We start from the raw sequence: 21,992 nt of genomic DNA, 5'->3' as shown, positions 1-21,992 counted from the left end.
GAGTGTTGATGCACATATACTCATGGAGGCGCGCGAGCACACACACACACACACATATAGAGAAATAAAAATGTAATCATTAAGTAAATAATAAAAACAAATGTACATCATGACCATTCCTAGCCCAGGGGCAGTCCTGCATGTGTGTGGTGTGTCTGTGCCTTTTGGGTGGCAGTGAGCTTCCTGCCAGAGCTGGGCCTGGCCCGAGTGATCCCCTACATCTGGGATACAGAGGTTTGCTGGCAGAAGGAGTTTTGGAATAGGGCCAGACCAGGCATCTTCACTGGGTTAGGACTGGCTCTGATAAGTGCTATCTTCATGACCCCTCTCTATTCCCAGTGACAATGTGGCACCCAGTTCAACGTTCTGCAAGGTCTACACACTGACTCCCTTTCTGGCCAACAACCGAGAAAAGCGGGGCCTTGCCCTGGATGGGAAACTCAAGCATGAAGACACAAACCTGGCTTCCAGCACTCTGTGAGAACCGCCCCCTCCAAGTCCCATGCTCCCAGTGACCACCCTGCGATGGGGCCCCACCCCCTTGCCCACCACTCTGAGGATGAGGTCTCTGGACTGTGACTAGGCAGGGAGGCTGTCTCCCTATTCCACCTGCCCATCAAAGACTACTTGGCCCCATCATTTGACTCTGGGGGCAGGGCACAACTGGAAAAGCTTCCTGCAAGAATTGGCAACTCTTAGCATACAGTCCTGAACACAGATTGGGAGCGTCCCTGATGCTATCAAGGCTGGGAGGGAGACAATGGCTTCTAGAAGGGTCCTGGAAGGAGATAAATGGGGGCCTGGAGAGCCTGGGGAAGAGGTGGTGAGCTGAGGAGATAGATTTGGGGACCCTTCCACATGAGATACCGCAAGGCCTTCTCGTCACTCTTGTTCCATGGGCGTCACTGAAGCTTCAGGGTTGTCTACTCTACAAGAGTCCCAACAGCAGGGGACTCATCCCTCTGTTGATATCTGACTCTCTTCCAGGGGCTTAGTCTCTTGTCTGTTGCATCTGGAACCATCATTCCCAGCTCAAGACTCTTGGCTCAGGCTAGACCAGCACATTATTGCCACTCCTCGCAGGCTCCTCATTTACCAACAAGCTCTTCGTTCCTTTTCCACCCTGGCTCATATTCAACCTGCCCTCAACTTGCCCTCTGAGGCGTCATCCCCTGAGCCATGCTTCCTGAGCCACCATGACTCCCAGCTACGGTGGCTTCTCTGCTCTCAATGTGACCCTTTCTGTTTATGGGTTACTTACTGAGCATAAAACTGTGTGAGAGAAGTGAGTGGTAGGAGAGTGGTTAGAGCCTGCTCTCACTGTGGCAGCAGCTAGGCGGGGAGGAGGGCCTACTTGGTCTGCAGAGTAAGGACATCTCATAGCCAGGTGTGGAAATGAAGGGCCTAGGTAGAGTGCTTGCCCACCATGCGTGAGCCTCTGCACTTCATTGATAGAACCACCAAGAGTGACATGCGTAGAACCCAAGGCTTCAAGTTCCAGTTCATTGGGCACAGCTTACTCTCCCAGCTCTGTTGGACCTAGTGGCTCGGGAGAGGGAAGGGCAGTGGTACCTCCCATCGCACTCCACCGCCTACCACAACCCACCCACCAAGGATCCACACAGAACAGCTTCCCTGTTTCCCCGCAGGCTGAGGGAAGGCGCCAACCGTGAGATCCTGGGGATCATCGTTTCCTACAAAGTGAAAGTGAAGCTGGTGGTGTCCCGGGGCGGGTGAGTCAGAGGCCCCAGGGCCCCGACCCCCAGCCCGTTTGCCCGGTGGTTCAGTTGCACCTTCCTGTGGAGGACTTCCTCCTCTCTTCCTTCTCCTGGTCCCTCTTCCTTCTCCACTGGCTGAGGCTCCTCCCCACCTCCATCTCTGTCCCTCTCTCCTCCTTTTTAGCCAAGGCCTGGGTCTGGCTGTGAGGACTGGGCATAGCCTATGTGAGTCTGGGTGTCCTCAGACTGTATGCTGTGACTCTCAGGGGCTACCATGTTCTCTCACCTCTCAGGGCACAGTGCCCACATACTGTGTTGGAGGCGGAGAAACCCAGAGCTCAGTTGGGGGGGGGTTGCTAACTTGGCTGACTTTCCCATTTTGTAGATGGGAAAAATGAGGCCTAAATAGTTCTCCCAAAGAACTAAGTAGCATTTATTACGGTATTGCCTCTGACCCAAGAGTGATGCATCCCCCTGTGGTTGTAGCATTTGGGAAACAAGAGATCAGAAGTTCAAGGCCATCCTTGGTGGCATAGCAAGTTTGATGTCAGCCTGGACTATATCATACCCTGTCTGAACAGAGCAAAGAATATTGTCTCTGGCTGGCAGTATTAATGCTGATTACATATTACAGAACTTTTCTAAACCCAGTGGCCAATCCTGTGTCCTGTGACCTTGCAGGACCCACTGTCTTCCCACATCCCAGTGACCCCAAAGTCTTTCTTCTGCCATTAGATAGTCTGCAAGTGGGAGATTAGTTCTTACAGATGTTCAGGGGTCCAGGGGCTCTGCAAGTCAGCCCGCCCCTCAGTGTCCTGGATGAGCTGTCAGCTGCCCAGGGGTGGGGAGTGTGTCCTTTGGGTCTTCTGTGGGAGGGTGGCAGAGGAGTGAATGAATGTCCTTTTTCTTTTCTCCCCTCTGCACTCTGTCCCGACCGCTTCTTCTGCCTCCTCTGGCCCACTCAGCCTGTTGGGAGATCTTGCGTCCAGGTAAAGTCCCTCCTGTGTCCTGCTTTGTCCACCTTCCGGCAGGTCCCAGGGTCACAGACCCAGCGGATCAGAACCACAGAGAAGGGAAGGGAAGAATCTAGGGTTTTTCTCAGATTGTGGCCTGGTGAGGTGCTGTAACTGGAACTGTACCGGGACAGTGGGCAGACGTGGCTCCTGGGACAACACCTCGGCTGTCTTTCCTTCCCACTCAAGTGACAGGACCTTTGTAGACAGCAGGATCTAGGCAGCGGCCTCTAGGAGGGCCAACTGAATCACTGACCGGAATGCTAGGATGCTTCAGAGATATGCAGCTTTAGTGGCCTTCAAACCTCTACTCCACTGAGAATTCATGGCTCAGTGCAGTCAGTTGTACTTGCAGCAGCCAGACAATAACTTAGGAGTGTGTGTGTGTGTGTGCCCCAGACACACACACACACATAGTGTGACCTCCTGTTGTCACTTGATCCTATGAAATCTGAGTGACTCAAGAGATAATTCTATCTTGTTCAGTGTCATCCAGCAAAGAGTTTCTGAGTCAAGGCTTGTGGCCAGACTTGTGCAGGGTACCGGGATCTTAGAAGGGAACCAGTGGTGCCCTTACTACTCACAGCCTGGCAAAGCCGGTGCCCAGGTCCTTCCGGCCACATCCTGTATGGTTTCACTGAAGGCTGATCGACTCTGGCCTCTACCAGCTCCCGTCATCCAGCTGGCCCTGAGCAACAGGATCAGTAAGATGTGGTTGTGTCTTCTAGAGGCATTTGTAATCTAAAGGGGTCTCTCCTAGGATGACACCACCCTTAGCAGAGAGGAGCTTCCGGGCCACTTTTTATCAGTCGCCTAATTCTCTTTATCATCCAGTGGTTAAGGAAGTGAATGATGGAGCCAGACTTTTTCTTCATTTACCAGTTAGTAGCTGTGCAGCATGAGGCAAGGCTTAATCTACACTTACCTTAGCTTCCTGGTCCTTGCCTAGGCTACTGTAATAATAGGGTTGTTGTGAGGAGAACAGAAATTGGACTCTAAGGATGGCCTTGCAACAGTCCTGGGTACAGTTTGTACCACACAAATGCCAGCTTTTGTCCTCAACCTGTCTGCCAGGGACAAGGTCAGGGAAGGCCTGGTCATCAATAATGAGTGGTGGCTCCTCTCCCTGTCACATGCACACCTATGAGGGTCAGAATCTGCACACAGTGCAGCAACACTGAGCCTCAGTTCCTGAAGCTTACAGGTGACAGGGTTCTGGGATCACCCAACACCTTTATGGGAGTGTCGGGAGATGGGGTGGGTAGGATTGGGAGAAAATTGGGAAGGATAATATCAAGAAGCCATGGTTATTTGGGGTGGGCAGGACCCCAGGCCACCTTGGTTACCCATTAACCATGGTGTGAGTCCCTAGACGGGGTGGTTCCCAGCCATGGTAATCAAACCATCCTTAGGAATAAGTGGAGTTTCTGTTTCTTTATTTTTTATTTTTGGTGGTGGTGGGGCTTCTATCTCTTTATGAAGACAGGATAAAAGGTGGTGCTCAGGGTAGCAAGACTGGCGTGTGTAGTTGCTTTCTTGCTAACTCCCCAGGCCTCAAAGTGACGGGTCAGCAGGTCTCAGAGCCGGAGGCTCCCTCTGAGCTCACTGATCTGGGTGTGTGTTTCAGTGATGTGGCTGTGGAGCTGCCTTTTACCTTAATGCACCCCAAGCCGAAAGAGGAGCCCCCACATCGGGAAGGTGAGTGGGGCCCATGGTCACCGGGGTGGGGCTTGCTAGCTTCCCTGTTATCCCACTACCCCATGTCTTTCTGGGTCAGCCTTCAGCTCAGTATCGCCCTTTCCCTGGCTCCCAGGGTTTGCAGGCCTCAGTGCATTTGCTTCTGACCCAGCTAGGAGACTGAGAGCCCTGACTCCTGTTCCCCATAGGAGAGGAAGGCTAGGGGTGGAGGACAGGCCATGCTGGTCGATTTTTATCTTTTATGTTTTCACTTAAAAATAGTTTTGTTTTATGCATACGGGTGTTTTGCCTGCATGTGTGCCTGTGTGCTGCATGCGTCCAGTGTTCTCAGAGGTCAGAAGAGGGTGTCAGATCCCTTGGGACTGGAGTTACAGATGGCTGTCAGATATGCTGTGGGTGCTGGGAATTGAACCCACAACCAGAAGACCCAGTGCTCTTAACTGCTGAGCCATTTCTCAATCCCTATATTGGTTGAATTTTTAAAGTGGTAGCATATTGGCCACATTACATCTAAAGGGATGTTAAAGTTCATAACGCAAATGAAGTCTGCGCCTACAAATAGACTTCAAAATGCCACAGATGGCACTCTGCATGCAGAGAGGTCACGATGTGAAAAAATAGCTGGGCACGACAGCACTTGCCCGCAATCCCAGCAGAGGGAGGTGTGTGAGGCAGGAGGATCACACGTTTGAGGCTAGCCAGGGCTGCAAAAATGGTCTCCTTAGAGTAAATGGAACTTAGCAAGCAAGACATTCATGTGTCTCATGTTGGAGACCTGTCTCCTGCAGCGCCTTCAGCAGGCATGGATGCCTCCTTCCCTGCATCTGCTGCTTTTGAGAAGACTCTGGGTGTTCTAAGACATGGGCTTCCTACTCACCTTCCTTCTTTGCTTTTGCCATCTTAGCTAGAGAATCGTGGGGTGGGGCAGGGTCTTTGTCCCATTCCTCTCCTTCCCCCCCACCCCCACTAACCCCTGGGTGCCTCACATGCCTTGTGTATGTTCAGTTCCAGAGAGCGAGACTCCAGTAGACACCAATCTCATAGAGCTTGACACCAAGTAAGCTGAACCTCCCTGCCTGTGATGTCTGTGGGTGGGTCTGGAGGTGGGACGGGAGAGGTGGAGGGGCGGGGTCATTTGCATAAATGCTTATTAACCTCTGAGGAGCAGCTGGTTTAACCTGCCTGCTGAGAGCCTCCTCTGATCACCTCTTCAGCAACCTGCTTGCCTGCATGTGACTTGAAGGACCCTTCGTGCCTGTTCCTCTTCCTCCCACATTGGTGGGGTCTGTCTTCCTCTCGTCTTTGCACGTTCGTCAGTCAGTCCGTCCATCCGCAGCGCCCACTCAGCTGTCTGGCAAGGGGCTGGTTCAGACCCTGGGCTCCCCTCTCTCACCCGACCCATGCCAGTTGGAGGCTGCCTGTAGGGTGGAGAAGGTGTCTGGGTGTTGTCACTTCTGCCGCCCGAGAACCAACTGATTCGGATTCCCCTGCGGTGGAAGGCCATGGGGCACCAGGCAATGACCGGAGGAAGAGGACCTGGTTCAATGGCTTGAATCACCTCTGGGGCCAGGCCTGCTTTCTCCCTCCAGCTCCCTAAACCTCCTTTCCCTGACTCTTTGGAGAGATCTGGGAAATGGGGGTTTCAAGTTGCCCCATGAGGAAACTCATTCAACTGACTGAACTCCATGGGGCAAGGGACTTCATATGTCTGTGTCTGGGCCTAAGTGACATGATGGAAAGAAACAGTCCTTAGTCCTGCAATCCTAACTAGGCATCTTTTCCCCTCCCTCTGTCCTCTGCTCAAAAGTCCCTCCCCTACTTAGGGCCCTTGGGGATAGAATATGAGCTACTGCTTCTAGGAGGAAGGGCCTGTGTAGGCCTTCTCTTCCATAGAGCCCAGAACCAACTTCCTGGTTGAAACAGCAGTGCTCCCTAAAGCAGTCTTGTTGGTTTGATTTTGAGGAGTAAATGGGGTTACTTGGACCTGTCCTTTGGGGAGTCCAGTGCTACCCCTACTTACCTTCTCCATCCCTTCGGGAAGTAGGTCACTTTTCTAGGCCTTATATGTTGAGTGGCAAGCTTGTTGGAGTTTGTGTGTGACAATCCCCACAGCCACCCGTGGGTTTGTAAATGGGCCAGCCTGGCTTGCCTTTCCACTTGAGGTCATCCCAGAGACCTTGAAGAGTGTGGTTGTCTCTCAAGCCCCTCTACCCACATCTGACCAGGCCTCTGGATCTGCCTGTTATCTGCCTCTGCAAACACACGGCATTTTCCTTGTCTCTTCCACTAGTGATGACGACATTGTATTTGAGGACTTTGCCCGCCAGAGGCTGAAAGGCATGAAGGATGACAAAGATGAAGAGGATGACGGCACGGGCTCTCCACACCTCAACAACAGATAGACTGGGGCCTGCCCTCGCCCTGGCAGCTCCAGGTTCACTTCTGCACTCGGATGCTTTCTCATCTCCTTCCCCATTCTGGTTCCCCCCTCCCTTTTGTTCTTCCAGTTTCTACCAAGGGGCCCCAGTGGTCTTCCAAGTCTCGGTGACGAGCCTCTGGCCTCAGAACTGGCCTCACGTCACCATGCCAGCAGGACCACAGCACACATCCTCCTCAGCCATCTCTCTGCGATCACTTACCACCCCCGTTTCATGCTCATTCCTAGAAAGGCCACACACACTACCTGGCCTTGGGATTTGACTTGAGTTGGGGAGCAGAAAGGGAAGGGTGGGGCCAGAAGGTCAAAGTGATGGTGGGTATGAAGAGGTGGAAAGGTTGGGCAAGATGGATCAAGACACAAGACACAAGAAGATGCCTGCCGTCCCAGGAGGTGACACAGTTTTTGGCAGCTAAAAGATGCCTGTATTGAAGGCTGAAGGGGGCAGGACTGTGAATAGATTCTCAATGGTCTTTTTTTCTTGTGGTCTAGGCCTACCAGAGACTTCTTCCCCTCTACCCTCATCTTTGGTCCATGTCCTTGTGTTTCATAGGAGAGGCACATAGACCCCAGGAGTGAAGAGCAATGAACTGACTTTCTAACCAGCAGACACTTAGATTGAGGCAGGCTACAGATCCACCACCACATCTGTCAGTACTGATAGGATGAGTTGCCTTAGCTTTGTTGCATTTTGTGTGGGGGCACAAAGAGGGGAATCGAGTCTTTGAAAAACACCAGCCCCTAGCAGTGAGCCAGAGCTACTGAGAAGGTTTTCTGAGGTGGTTTAAGAGATGGGACAGGGCAGGGGATGAACATCTTTCCCTTAGTGGATAGTCCTGCAGGAAGCAGGGATGGAGGACTACAGGCAGCTGAAGCCAACGGTATCTTCCAGCATCCTCTAGTAGTTTTCCAGTGACTTATCCCTATAAGCTAGGAGAGGGAGAGAGAGAGGTGCCTGAGGCCACCATTCCCACTGTTAAGGGAGTACCCATAAAGATGCACTCCCCAATAGGAAAGTGCCCCCTCTCCTGGAGGAATTGAACTCATTAGTATCCAGGGTCATGGGTACTCAGTATCCATTAGCTGGTGTTAGTGTGACTTGACTGGGGTGTTTCCCAGGGTAATAGGGCAGACAGGTGGTAAAACAGTGCTCAAAGATATCCTTGTTTGGGCTTTGATGCAAGCTTGTTGTGTGACCTTGGGCAAGTTTCATCTCCATCTTCAGGCCTCAGTTTCTTTTTGGAAAGCCAGGAGGTAGACCAGATGACCCCAGAGTTTCCAGTTCTAGTTTCTGTAAATTGATGGCTCTCTGGGCTTCTAGTCTGCCAACTCCTCATCTGCCTTCAGAGGAGGTTCATGAGACCTCAGAGGACTCAGGGCTAGGCAGAGCACTGAAGGCACTTTCCTGACTAGGAAGGGCCACCCTTGGACCCTAGTTGGCTTGTCTGATGTCAAGTTGTGGTCACAGCCTTTGTGAATTTTTCTGTCCTAGAGCTTATATTTGCTGAGGCTTGCATGAGAAGTGTGTGGACAACCTTGGGTTTATCAACTGTATCGATTAGCAGGGAAAGAGGATCTCATTTCAATTTCTGTTCTCTTTTTCTCAGTTCCATACTTGCCTGAGAAGGGGGACTACAACTTTTGTTTGTTTTTGAAACAGAGTCACATAGCCCAGGCTAGCCATGAACTCACTATGTAGCTGGGAATGATCTTGAATTCTTGATCCTCTTGTCTCAAGTGCTGGGATTGCAGGCATGTCCCTCTACTACTGTCTTCACAGACTGGAATTATACAGATTGGATCCTATTATACTGATCAGATCCCAGCCATTTTCAGTCCCTCCTGTCTAGTGGTTGCAATAATTTATCATGGTGAATGATCCAGGCCCACTGTCCCCGTACCTTCTAAATGTTATAAGCAGTCAGCTCAAGTCATCTCTTTCCAGATTAGAACAGTCTGTTTGGGGCAGTCATATTTCCTGGCCTGCCCTGGGATCATAACGGCAGGCTTCCCTGGTATCCAGACCCTGCCAGAGCTAACTGGGCACTTTTGCACCTACAGAACTGATTAAAATCTTGAACAGTGTAAGGCAAGCATGTGCCCCCCACTGGCTTTCACTAAAACCTCTGGGGTTGATACAAGGCCCTTTAGCATTTGGGCTAACCCCTCCCTGGCAAACTTCCCTCTCATCCTTAACTTGTACAAGCAAAGGGTCTCTCAGGCTGGCGTCTTGAACTTCCTGAACCTCAGCCTCGCCACTCACCCTTTGGGTTTATCTCACAGATCAACTGAAATTTCTCCAGCGGCAGGGATGCATCAGAGCTCCCTGTGCTTTGAGCTGGGCCTACCTAAGGGCAATGGTCAAGTTGGATTGCAGCCAAACCATCCTTGGCTGACAGCTTTGTTCCTTTATTCTGGGTACTGCAGACATCAAGGTGGATTTCTCCCTAGAATTCCCGTTTGTAGAAAGCTCCTGGCAAGGGCAAAGTTAGAAGACAGTGCTGACGGCTCTGGCTGCAGCTGGTCCACGCAGTGCCTTGATGTGAATTGGACACAGTGCCTCTTCCAGGTGGACTCAAACCCACAATGTCACTGTGTGAGGTTGGAATTTGGTGTCACTTGCCTCTACTCCACAGTAGCGTGCTACCATACTGGACAAGATACACAGGCTAATGTGTTTCTCTGGCCTCTTCTCCAGTAGCCGGCTTAGATCCCTTGTCTAGGCCTCTGGTCTGCTCCATCTCCCATCTCATGACATGACACAGCATTTCTCTATAGGGCCCTTCTCTGTCCTGGAGTGCTCCTGGCCAGGAAGCATTTTGGGAGTGAAACTGGAGGCAGAGGAGCCTCCTGAGGTTCCAGGTACTATCCAGTGACTTTTCCTGTGCTTAGGGACTGGGACTTGTGCCACCAAACAGCCGACACTGGGACTTTCCAGTAAACCAAAGGGCACATGTTGGTGCCAATCTGGGCAGGAAGAGCATGCTTTGGTAAAAGCTCATGAATAGAGGGCGATTGGAGTTGCCCAGTGCCCCAGCCAGGAGAAGAATTCAGTTCCCAGAAGGATAAGGACTGAGTTTCCTGGCTGGACCCCATGGCTATTTCAGCTTTAGAGCCCAGATGGCTCCTGCAGGAGGGTGGCTGACAAACTGATTCCCACCTGTGAAAGGGACCCTGTCCTGAAAGTCCCTGAGGCCACTTCTCAGTCCACACTAACTGGAACAATAATAGCCTTTGTCTGCTTTATTTGTGGGATTGCAATGAGGCTGAGAGAAGAACCAGGAGCCTGTACTCTGTAGGCTGCAACCTACTGCACAGGGGTGGCCCTGTCACTGAAGGGATGAGGCCCGAGGTCACACAGGAAGCTTGCTGTGGAATGAGCCCTCTGTTTGCCAGTCTCTGTCTTTTGACCTGAATTTTCCTGGTTAGATATCAGCCACAATGACAATCGACCATTGTGGTCATGGTAACCACTCTGGGGGAGAACTGTAGGCACTATTGTCCAATGATAGGTCCCAGCAACCAGACACAGAAGACATGGATGTTGTCAGTGACTGGGGGACAGGGTGGATCATCTTGGACTCTCCTGGGCCTGGACTCACTCACCTCCTAGAGCCCACAAAAGTCAGGATACCTGGGCTCTGACCACAGGTCAGGGAACTGAGCCCACCATCACGTCACCCAAGAAATCCAATGGTGAGAGGAATAGATGTTGCCTCTTCTAAGTAAAAGGTTCCTCCAACATCAACAGAAGCATCACAGTGTGGAGATCTTAGGGAATGCCCAGTCCTCTTGCTCTGAGAGCTGAACCCTGGCTCCATATCCCAGAGGCAGCTTTCTCTCCCACCAATGGCTAAAGCCTGTGTGTGGTTCCCATCCACCAGAGAGGGGCAAGACTCCAAGCTTGAGCTCCCAGGATACGGGTGGGCACCTGTTCTGGTATTTACTCTTTTTAAACTTAAGGACCAAATGAGACTCCTCTGTTTTTTACCCACACAGCCTGTCTTGGGCCTGGTCCAGGCAGCTCTATACCTTCTGCCCTCCCTCCTGGCCTGAAGCAGCCTACTTGTGGGGGAGGATCCACACCTCTGCCACCCCCACACACACTGGCTTTACATGGCGGCCTGTGGAAGGGAAGCACCCCCCAACATTACCAACTTGTCACCCCCCAAAAGGGAAGTCATAGTCAAAAGCACAGGTCCTTGGGACCCACTGTCTGCCCAGCTACTGTGGACCTTGGTGTTCCACACAGCCTTGCTGGGGTTGCTGCCAGGGGAAGCTGGGGAAGAGGGGGACAGGTTGAGTCTCTGGCCTTCTCCTCATTCTCACTTCCTCCACAATAACTGCTTTTAACTCTCTCGTCTTTTGAGGTTTCACTTTTAAACTCCACTTTGAAGAAAAACTTCAAACCACCATTCTGAGGTTTGATCTTAGACCAGCAAGCGCAGGCTCTCCTCTTGCTTTAGTGTGCTGGGGTGACTCACGCATCCTGACACAAAGATGCTTCGTGCTGGAACTCAGGTCACCAGGTCCGAGCATTTGAACACACACACACACACACACACACACACACACACTCACTGTCACACACACACTCACACACATACACTTGTTTTCTTAGTTGACCTACCCTGAAGCTTGGCAATGAGTTGGATGTGGGCTGGGCCTGATGCTCAGTGGAAGTAGGGCTTGGCCTTGATGTTGGCATGTGCTGCATGGGAAATATAGAGCGAGCAGCCAGGTCCAACGTCCACTCAGGACTTGTTCTCAGGCAAGGCCTATGGCTCGACAGGATGAGCAATGGGAAGAGAAGCTAGGGTTGGCTTCTTTATACACAACCAAGGGTGGTAATCCAGGTTCATGTAAGAGATACACCAGGGATGGCATTTATGAGGCTGGATTCTTCAGAGACATTTTAAGCATGTCTTCCTTGAGGGAATCTACTAGGATTCCTCTTCCACACCTATGGATGTCCATGTGCACAACAGGAGGCTTTTGTGCCCAAAGAGGCTGGTTTCCCCTTCTGCAGTCCACCAGTGTCGTCCCCCTCCATGCTGGTCTGCACTCAGCTTATTGTGGAGACTTGTGCTAGCCTTTGGCACAGCCCTCCTGGGTCCGCCTCCCGGCATTCTGGGTGAGGATTTGATGCTCAGGGCACTGCTAATCACATGGAACGGGAGAAAGATGCCAACTGATGGCACCTTTGGAAGGCACCAAAACCAAGTGTGACTTAGGAGACCCCGCTGACCTCAGGCTCCTCAGTGTAAAGGGCTAGTGCCAGGCTCTGCCCACCTCACAGGGACTACTGGAAAGGACATAAGTGGGCAGGAAGAGAGGTCCTATGAGGTGGCAGCCTATGTGAGGGAATAAAGTCTTTACTGGGCTCCTGACCTGCAGAGCCCACAACAGAATTAAAACACAGTATTTTGTCTTCCCGGAGCGTCTCCTCTCATTGTTAGGTCGCAGCTGCTGTGGGGCTGCCTCTTCCGAGGAGTGGGAGCTGATGTATGTCCTGGGTGTGGTGGGAAGGGGTTGGTGGGGCAGCCTCAGGCCTGTGACCCTCTGTGAAGTGATGATTTGTGGCACATTCATTCCTGGACCACATCCAGGTTAACCTGTTGTACCTGTGGCTGCCCTTGTTCTGTGAAGTCGTTCTAGTTTTATTCAACTCCAACAGGACAGATAAGCAAAAGAACCTTGAACGAGGGGCCATTAAAGGCCTTTTGTGACAGAGAACATCGCCTGTGTTTTTATTTCTTGTTTCATAAGCCTTGACAGGAGAGGGACCCAGAAATGGCCTCCTGCCCTGGACTGCTCTGGATTTTGTGCCTCATCTGTGACCTCCTGAAGATTCCTGAGAGATTTCCCTGTTCCTGTATCCCTAGTGTCTAGCCTTGTGGCCTTTGGTGGGGAAGCTTCCAAGGCTTTGGTCTCAGAACTGGCTGGATTCCATAAGCCCTGGTTTGCTACTGAGTTGAAGCCCCTGTTGGCCATCTGCTACTGTGTCCTCAGCTGGAGTCCTCGGGCCAGTCCCTGTTCTGACTCTGCTCACTTTCCATAGCCTGCTCGGCCATGTCTTGTTAAAGACACTTCAGTTCCCCAAGCTTTACCTGCTCCTGGGCTAATGAGACACAGGGGAAAAGGAGGAACCTAGATGAAGAGGACCAGCCAGCATTCTAATAGACCGTGTCTTATGTTCAATTAAAGAGAAATTGTGCTGGACAAGGTAGTGCACACCCTTAATCCAAGTCCTTCGTAGACAAAGGCAGGCAGATCCCTGAATTTTAGGCCAACCTGGTCTACCTGGTGAGTCTGGCTCTACCTAGCTGCATAGTGAGACCCTGTCTCAAAAAAAAAAAAGGAGAAAGAGGCCTGTGAATATGATAACTAAACATGATTATATGATGAAAGTTTATTTTTTATATTCCTATAAAAATTGTGTCAACTTAGGTCAAAGCCTTGCCCTCCTGGGTAGCCATGGGCTGTTCCTTTGGATATTCTCTTACAGACAAAGCAGGACAAGAGGAGGATACGGGCATTTCATCCTTTTTGTTGGTATTTAGATGTTTTTATTTTGTGTGTAGGAGTGTTTTACCTGCATGTGTGTATGTACCATGTGCATACCTAGTGCCCAAGGAAGTCAGAAGAGGGCTACAGATGCCTTGGTACTGGACTTAGGGATGGTTGTGAGCCACTATGTGGGCTCTGGGATCTGAACCTGGGTCCTCTGCAAGAGCAACAAACACTTTTAACCTTGGAGTTACATCTCCAAATTTGATGTTAAAACATTGGAGATGAAAGAACGGGGTGTAAGAAAGACCCTGGGTCAGGTGTAAGAAGCCTTCACCTGTCCTGGGGTAGGGGGTGTGGGAGAGGAGTCGGCAATACTCCACCAGTCGAGGAACTGGGGCAACCAAACAGGCCCTTGGAGGGACGAGGTGCCTCATGAAGGAAGAACGAAAGAGACACAGGCTGTGATGGTCAGTGTTCTGAGTAGTCTTTTGTTTTTTGTGTGTTTGTTTTGGGGGAGGAAAATTTGTGTACACACATTTATATGTGCCCATGTGGAAGGCTCAGGCAGATGTCTCATATTTATAAAACAGATCCTCATATGAAGAAAGACCAAAAGAACATGTCGCCACCACACTTACTGAAAAAAACTGCAAATAAAACTTTTTTTTAGGTTGAAGGAAAACTATGACAACGATGAACTTTTTAGGAATTAAAGTGACAGACATGGTGATGATTTAGGTAAAAATATAAGGCTCTGTTGACTTTTCTTTAAGACAATGACCAATGAAGGGAAGACTGTGATGCTGGTAGGGTTGCCAGGATTAACAAATAGTAAACTCCATAAGACACCTGTAATGTGAGGTCAGTGAGGGAAAATAAAGGAACTTATTTGTTATTTGTTCACACATCTATATTATATTTGAGGGCTGCCAAGATGTCTCAGTAGGTAAAGGTGTCTATCACCAGGTCTGATGACCAGGGTAGAAGGAGTGAATTCACCCCTACATGCTGTCCTGTGACCTCCACAAGTATGTTGTGTATGCATACCCACATATACATGTGCACGAATACACACACACACACACACACACACGTAATAAGAAAAATGTAAAAATACATCTTATACTTGAGTTGATGAAGTAATAACCCTAAACAGACCAGGAAAAGGTGTGAACATTGTAATATTGTAATCCCTGGGGCAACAACTAAAATTAGAAACACTTAGCATATTAAAAATTAATTCAGATAGTTCAATAGAAGGCAGGGAATTTGAAACAACCACAAATAAGGGAAGAAACCTGTTTTAAATATAAAAGCAAGAGATATGTTAAAATTCATTTTCTTTGAGATAATTTTTTTTAAAACAGGGTCTCACTATGTAGCTCTGACTGTCCTGGAACTCACTCTGTAGACCAGGCTAGCCTTAGACTCACAGAGATCTACCTGCCTTGGCCGTCTGAGTGTTGGGATTAAAGGCATGAGCTGTCACCTGGCTGACATGTTAAATTTTATAGGATGGAGGCCAGGTTTATTGGTTCACACCTATAATCTTAGCAGTCAGGCAGTAGCAGCAGGCCAACTTCAGCTACCTAGTGAGCTCTGACTTCAAAACAAAGCAGCCCCTCAAAGATTGGGAAAGCTATACCATGCAAACAATTAAGAAGTATGATAATGGCAATATTAGTAACTGACAAAGTAGATTTCAGAACAAGAAATGTTAACAGGATTAGAGTAGGGCATGTGTGCTAATAAAAGTGTCAATTTATGAAGACGTGATAATCCTCAACACACAATGCACCTGATCATTGTGGGTCCATATCCATGATAAAACAAGGGGTGGAGCAGGAGCAATAAATGCCCAAACCTACTTACTCCTTTCTCATTGGTTGACTGAGGCAGAAGAATATGAGGGCTCTGAATGACAGTATCAATTAGCATGATCTAAAAGACATCATAGAATATTTTACCCTCAAACAAAGCACAGCATTTTTCTCAAATACATAGTTTATGTTTCTATGCCTAAAGATATTCTTAATAAACTTGAAAATTTCAGTTAAGACAGAACTAGCCAATGAGAAACCCTAGACAAGCTCTTCTCCTCCTGGTGTCCCGCGCTACCGTCTCGCCAGCAAGAACGACGCGGCACACTTAGGATCCTTCTGCAGAACAGCTTTAATGCGTCTTGAGAGGGAGAGCATAAGCTTACAGAGCAGAGACCCAGGGAGTGAAAAGCCCAACCCTTATATAGCTCAGCAGTCCCCGCCTCGGACGTGTCATCTCCTGACTGGCTCCTGCTTGTCAGCCCATATGACGCCACGGGAGAGGCAGAGAGTAAGGGATAGAAAAGTAGCAGGCACATGCGCACCAAGGTTGTTTACTCCAACTGACAACGGGTGTCAGCGCCATCTTGTAACGGAAAATGTGGGGGCGGCTCCCTACATCTCCCCCTTTTTTGTTTTAATAGCAAACAGGCTCTCCCAGGACATTAGAGGGTAGAGACAGTGGTTGAACTTCCCAAAGAACAAAATTAGTGAGACGTGTACGAAACCTATCCCTAGATTCATCAAAATCCGGGATGCTTCCGACCTGTCCTCTGCCTTTTTCTGGGAAAAGGGAAAAAATACAGCAGGTAACCCTTATGCAGGACAACATGTCTCTCAGAGGAAAATATCTCTCTGTGCGATGCCTTTGCTCAACACCCCTCTTGGGAGGCCAGACTAAACACTCTACCCTGTGCAATGAACCTAAGTTCCGGGTGTGCAGGAGCTGTTCAGTCGGCAGCCTATTGCTTAAGCATAGTCAACCAGATATCGGTTGACGCCCCTTGCTCGAGCGCAGCCAGTGCTTGTGCTATGACCACCTTATCTCTTTTGTTTTGGGTTCTGAGCTTGCAGACCAGCCAGAGAATAAACACTATTCCGCAGCATAGGACTGCTCCAAACAATCCCACCCTCACCCATTCTTTGAAATATTAAACAGCTGAAGAAATCCACGAAGACAATCTCTCTGTGAAGGACAGGTCAAGGCGGGTAGAATTAATCTGAACAATGGCGACCCTCAATTCGCGAAGCGTCTGCTCAAATTCATAGGTCCAATTCTTCATCACCATTGTTATGTCTTGCCATCCTTTTGCTCCATAACGGTTCTGGTGAGTCGTTCTGGGACCCAAAAGGGATTTTCTTCATTCTGTGGAAAAACACAAACAGCTCCCCTGGATCTTATTAGAATAGGATCCGGGCCTTTCCATTCATTAGTTAGCACATCTTTCCATTTTACAAATTCTTTGGGTCTTTGCGGATCCGAGCAATGCCTTGTTGCTGCATTTTGACCCTTATCATCCAGATTTTTAAAAATTCATAGTAAACAATGCCATGGCAATAGCCACTCTTGGTGTTGGGGGCAACTCCTTCATAATTCCCCCTTTTTGTTTTATTAGGTAAGACTTAAGTGTGCGATGTGCTCGCTCCACGATGCCTTGTCCCTGAGGATTGTAGGGCAGGCCTGTAGTATGTGTGACTTGCATTTGTGCAAGCTTCCAGTTCCTGAAAAGGGTATAATCCTTCTCCCCTTTTTTGTTTATCTTCTAATGTCCCTCTTGAGGACTGTAAGGGCTCCCCCTTATCCTTAAATTTACCGGGGGGGTTATCTTTCTTAGTTACAACCGGTTTCTTTTTACGTGCACCTAACCTCTCACTACACTACGCTTGGTTTCTGACATGCTAGAGGGATTGAGAGGAGCCATGATAAAAATAAACACCTGCGGCTCAAATGAAACAAAAGTAACGATGTAACGATTGTAACACAGGCTCCAATCCAAAGTCCCAGAATAGCATACCTCTCCGAGCGTAGTTACCTGCAGTTCTGAATCCTCCTTGAATCCAAGGGGTCTCCGATGGTGCTGACGATGATGAGGTCTGAGTTCCCGGGTTTCGGCACCAGATGTCCCGCGCTACCGTCTCGCCAGCAAGAACGACGCGGCACACTTAGGATCCTTCTGCAGAACAGCTTTAATGCGTCTTGAGAGGGAGAGCATAAGCTTACAGAGCAGAGACCCAGGGAGTGAAAAGCCCAACCCTTATATAGCTCAGCAGTCCCCGCCTCGGACGTGTCATCTCCTGACTGGCTCCTGCTTGTCAGCCCATATGACGCCACGGGAGAGGCAGAGAGTAAGGGATAGAAAAGTAGCAGGCACATGCGCACCAAGGTTGTTTACTCCAACTGACAACGGGTGTCAGCGCCATCTTGTAACGGAAAATGTGGGGGCGGCTCCCTACATCCTGGGATCACATGGCGACCCTTACTACATTTCCCAGAATCCTCCTTCTCTCCTAGTCCTGCCTTTCTTGCTTCCCTATTGACCAACAGTGTTTTATTCATCAACCAATAAGAGAAACATATTTACAGAATGACATCTCCCATCACAAGAAGGCACTAAAAGGAAAATTCCAATCCAAGGTGGTTAACTATACCCACAAAAACAAACGAAATAAATAATGTCACACCAGCAGAACCAAAAGAATGGGAACACACACACACACACCACTACCACTGCCAACATAACAAGATACAGTCTAAAGGAATGAATGCAAAAACAGGATCCATCCTTCTACTACATACAAGAAACACACCTAAACATCAATGATAGACATCACCTCAGAGTAAAGGGTTGGAAAGATTTTCTAAGTCAATGGACCTAAAAAACAAGCTGGTGTAGTGATTCTAATAATTCTAACAAAGTAGACTTCAAACCAAAATTAATCAGTTATGGGAAAGGACACATCACACTCATCAAAGGAAAAATCCACCAAGATGATCTTTCAATTATTAACATCGATGCCTCAAACTCAAGGGTACCCACATTTGTAAAGGAAACATGATTAAAGTTTAAATTAGTAATTGACCTTCACATATTGAGAGTGGGAGACTTCAATACCCTACTCTCACAAATGGACAGGTCTTCCAGACAAAAACTAAACAGAGAAATACTGAAGCTAACAGACATTGTGAACCAAATGTATTGATATGTACAGAATGTTTTATCCAAACACAAAAGAACATATCTTCTTCTCAGCACCCTATGGAACATTCTTCAAAACTGACCATATATAAAGAAAGCCTCAATAGATATAAGACAATTGAAATAACCCCCTACATCCTATTAGACCACTATGGGTTAAAGCTGGATTTCAACAACAACAGAAACAACAGAAAACATATAAATTCAAGGAAGAAATAAGAAAAAACTAAGGACTTCCTAGAATTCAATGGAAATGAATGCACAACATACCCAAAAGAAATAGGAGAGATCTTGTAGTAGTGACTTAACAGCCCACTTGAAAGTTCTAGAACAAAAAGAAGCAAACTCACCCAAGAGGAGTAGACAGGCAGGAAATAATCAAATGGAGGGCTGAAATCAATAATATAGAAGAATGAAAATAGATTAATATCTATCACTCTGTACAAAACTCAAGTCCAAGTGGATCAAAGACCTCAATATAAAACCAGATACCTGATAGAAGAGACAGTGGGTAACAGCCTTGAATGCATTGGCACAGGAGACAACTTCCTGAACAGGACACTGATAGCACAGGCACTAAGATCAACAATCAATAAATGGAACCTCATGAAACTTAAAAGCTTCTGTAAGACAAAGGACACCATCAATAAGATGAAAAGAAAGCCTCCAGAAAGGGAAAAGATTTTCACCAACTCCTCATCTGACAGAGGGCTAATATCCAAAATATATAAAGAACCTGAGAAATTAGACATCAACAATAATCTAATTAAAAATGGGATAGAAATCTAAATAGAGAATTCTCAACAGGGAAATCCCAAATGACTGAGAAACATTGTGGTAGTTTGATTGTAATTGGCCCCCATAATCTCATAGGGCGTATCACTATTAGGAGGTATGGCTTTGTTGGAGTGGGTATGGCCTTGTTAGAGGAAGTGTGTCACTGTGGGGGCGGGCTATGCTCAGGATACTGCCCAGTGTCTCAGTCAACTTCCTGTTGGTTACAAGATATAGGACTTTCAGCTACTACTCCAGCATCATGTCTGCCTACACACTGTCATGCTCCCCATCATGATGATAATGGACTGAGCCTCTGAAACTATAAGCAAACCACCTCAGTTAAGCGTTTTGTTTATGAGAGTTGCCATGGTCATAGTGTCTCTTCACAGCGATAGAAACCCTAACTAAGACAAACACTTAAAGAAATAGCCAACATCTTTAGTTATCAGGAAAAATGCAAATCAAAACTACTTTGAGATTCTACCTTATACCTATCAAAATGGCTAAGACAAAAATCACAAGTAACAGTTTATCCTGGTGAGGATTTGGAATAAGGGGAACACTCCTCCATTGCTGGTGGGAGTTCAAACTTGTGCAGCCATTATGGAAATCAATATGGCAGTTCCTCAGAAGATTGGGAATTAATCTACCTTGAGACCCAGCTATACTACTCTTGGGCATGTATCCAAAGGATGCTCCATCCTACCGCGAGGATGCTTGCTCAACTATGTTCATAGAAGCTTTATTTGTAACAGCCAGAACCTGGAAACAACCTAGATGTCCTCAACCAAAGAATGGATAAAGAAAATATGGTATTTTTATACAACTGAGTGTTACTCAGGTGTTAAAACAACTATATTATGAAATTTGCAGGCAAATGGATGGAACTAGAAAAAATCATCCTGAGTGAGGTAACCCAGACCCAGAAAGACAAACATGGTATGTATTCACTTATAGGGGAACATTAGCTGTTAAGTGAAGGATAACCATGTTACAATCCACAGACCCTAAGGCTAAGTGCCAAGGAGGGCTCAAGGGGGTGGGGAACACATGGGATCTCCTGGGAAGGGGAAATAGAAGAGATTTTTGCAGGTATACTGGGGATGGTAACACGATGGATCATGTGCGGGGGAGGGGTGGTGGTGGTGGTGGTGGATGGAGGGAGAAAGAACTGGGAGAGAGGACTGGAACTGGGGGGCATTTGGGAGGTAAAATGGAAATCTAGCACAGTGGAAACTCTCTGGAATCTACAAGAGTGATTCCGTTGTGAAGACTTGTAGTAATGGGGGATATGGAGGCTGAACTGGCCATCTTCTATAACCAGGAACGCTCCCATTGGTGGGACTGGGACATCAACCCATCCACAAAACATTTGAACTACAATCTGTCCTTCCTGCAAGATGTGCTGGGGTAAGGGTGCCACAGAACTTGTGGGAGTGGCCAACCAATGACCGTTCCAACTTGAGACCCACACCACAAGAGGGAGTCCATATCTGACACTGCCTGGATGGCCAGAAACCAGAGGTTGGACAGCCCAGAGACCCAGGATAGAACATAACATGACTGGCAAAAAAATGTTTCCTAATGATATTCTGCTATACTCATAGATCAATGCCTATCCAATTGTCATCAGAGAGGCATCTTCCATCAACTGATGGGAGCAGATGAGGAGACCCACAGTCAAACATAGGAGGAGCCAGGGGAACCCCACAGAAGAGGGGGAGGAAGGATTGTTGGAGCCAGAAGTGTGGAGGACACCACAAAAATGTGATCCACAGAATCAACTAAGCAGGGCTCACAGAAACTGAAACTAAAAACCCTGGAGGGGTCTGAACTAGGTCATCTTCATATATGTTATGGTGTGTAGCTTAGTGTTCCTGGGGGATTCCCCACAGTGGAAGTTGGGGTGTCTCTGACTTTTGCCTGCTCTTGAGACCCTTTTCCTCCTGCTGGGTTTCCTCATCCAGTTTTGATATGAGGGTTTGTGCCTAGTCATGTTGTAACTTGTTATGCCATGTTCAGTTTATATGGGGGGGAGCTGCTCTTTTTTTGGAAGGGGAATGGAGAAGGAGTGGGTCTTGGGGAGAGAGAGGAGGAAGGGGAGCTGGGAGAAGTGGAGGGAGGGGAAACTGCAGTCAGGATGTAATGTGTGAGAGAATTAGAAAAAAGACTCACTATGAGGCTAAGCAATTGAGACTGTGACAGTATCAAAGATGAGACTCACACCAACAGATTAGAGTGGGAATCCAAAAATGACCCCATATATCCATGACCACTTGACTTTAGACAAGAGAGAGGCAATTCAACTGTCATTTTCAGCAAGAGTGCTCACACATGGCTGGAGGGAACTGGGAATGGTCCCCCGGCAGCTCTGGGAGCTTCTGTTTAAACTCAGCATTTCCTCTCCACTAGGGACAAAAAAGGACAAGCTCACAAAAATCTTAACACAGATGTCTACAAGGGCTAGTCACAATTGCCAAAAACTAGAAAGATGACACAGGAGACTACAGTTCAGGGCCAACCTAGTCTACAGGGTGAGACTCTGTCACAAAATAGAACAAAATGGAAATCCAAACTAGAAAGAAGTTAAATACTCTTCAGTCACCTATGGCTTGTCCCATTGTACTCAGTGGAATGCTACTCCTTGATAAAAGTGAACAAACTACCTATAATACACACAACAGTATGAGTCTCTGATGAATTACGCTGCGTGGATAAAGTAAGTCTAAGGACCGATCTGTTCTGCTTATACAGGTAAAGGGACCACCATGGAGAGGGAGACAGGGCCAGCACTTGCTGGTGGCTGGGACTGTGTGAGA

General features: G+C 48.2%; 1 protein-coding gene across 6 annotated transcripts in view; it reads left to right on the top strand.

Annotated features, from left to right (window-relative positions):
- Nucleotides 1-12,602, top strand: part of Arrb1 (arrestin beta 1) — a 70,838-nt gene extending 58,236 nt beyond the window's left edge. For 3 of the 6 annotated variants that reach the window (XM_005073983.4, XM_013116326.3, XM_013116325.3), the window contains exons 11-16: nucleotides 340-477; nucleotides 1,650-1,733; nucleotides 2,684-2,707; nucleotides 4,359-4,429; nucleotides 5,435-5,486; nucleotides 6,720-12,602. In XM_005073983.4, the coding sequence (XP_005074040.1) occupies nucleotides 340-477; nucleotides 1,650-1,733; nucleotides 2,684-2,707; nucleotides 4,359-4,429; nucleotides 5,435-5,486; nucleotides 6,720-6,831 (481 nt within the window). In that variant the 3' untranslated portion in view covers nucleotides 6,832-12,602. Of the gene's footprint in view, nucleotides 1-339; nucleotides 478-1,649; nucleotides 1,734-2,683; nucleotides 2,708-4,358; nucleotides 4,430-5,434; nucleotides 5,487-5,643; nucleotides 6,413-6,719 lie in introns of those variants that run through there. The other 3 variants (XM_013116327.3, XM_021229508.2, XM_040758163.1) reach the window with 3 other exon arrangements.
- Nucleotides 12,603-21,992: the final 9,390 nt, after the last annotated feature.

Source organism: Mesocricetus auratus, unplaced genomic scaffold (genome assembly GCF_017639785.1).
Source record: "Mesocricetus auratus isolate SY011 unplaced genomic scaffold, BCM_Maur_2.0 Super-Scaffold_4256, whole genome shotgun sequence".
Lineage (NCBI taxonomy): Eukaryota > Metazoa > Chordata > Mammalia > Rodentia > Cricetidae > Mesocricetus > Mesocricetus auratus.
The sequence above is the reverse complement of the archived record's forward strand: the minus strand, read 5'-3'. Positions and strand labels throughout refer to the sequence as shown.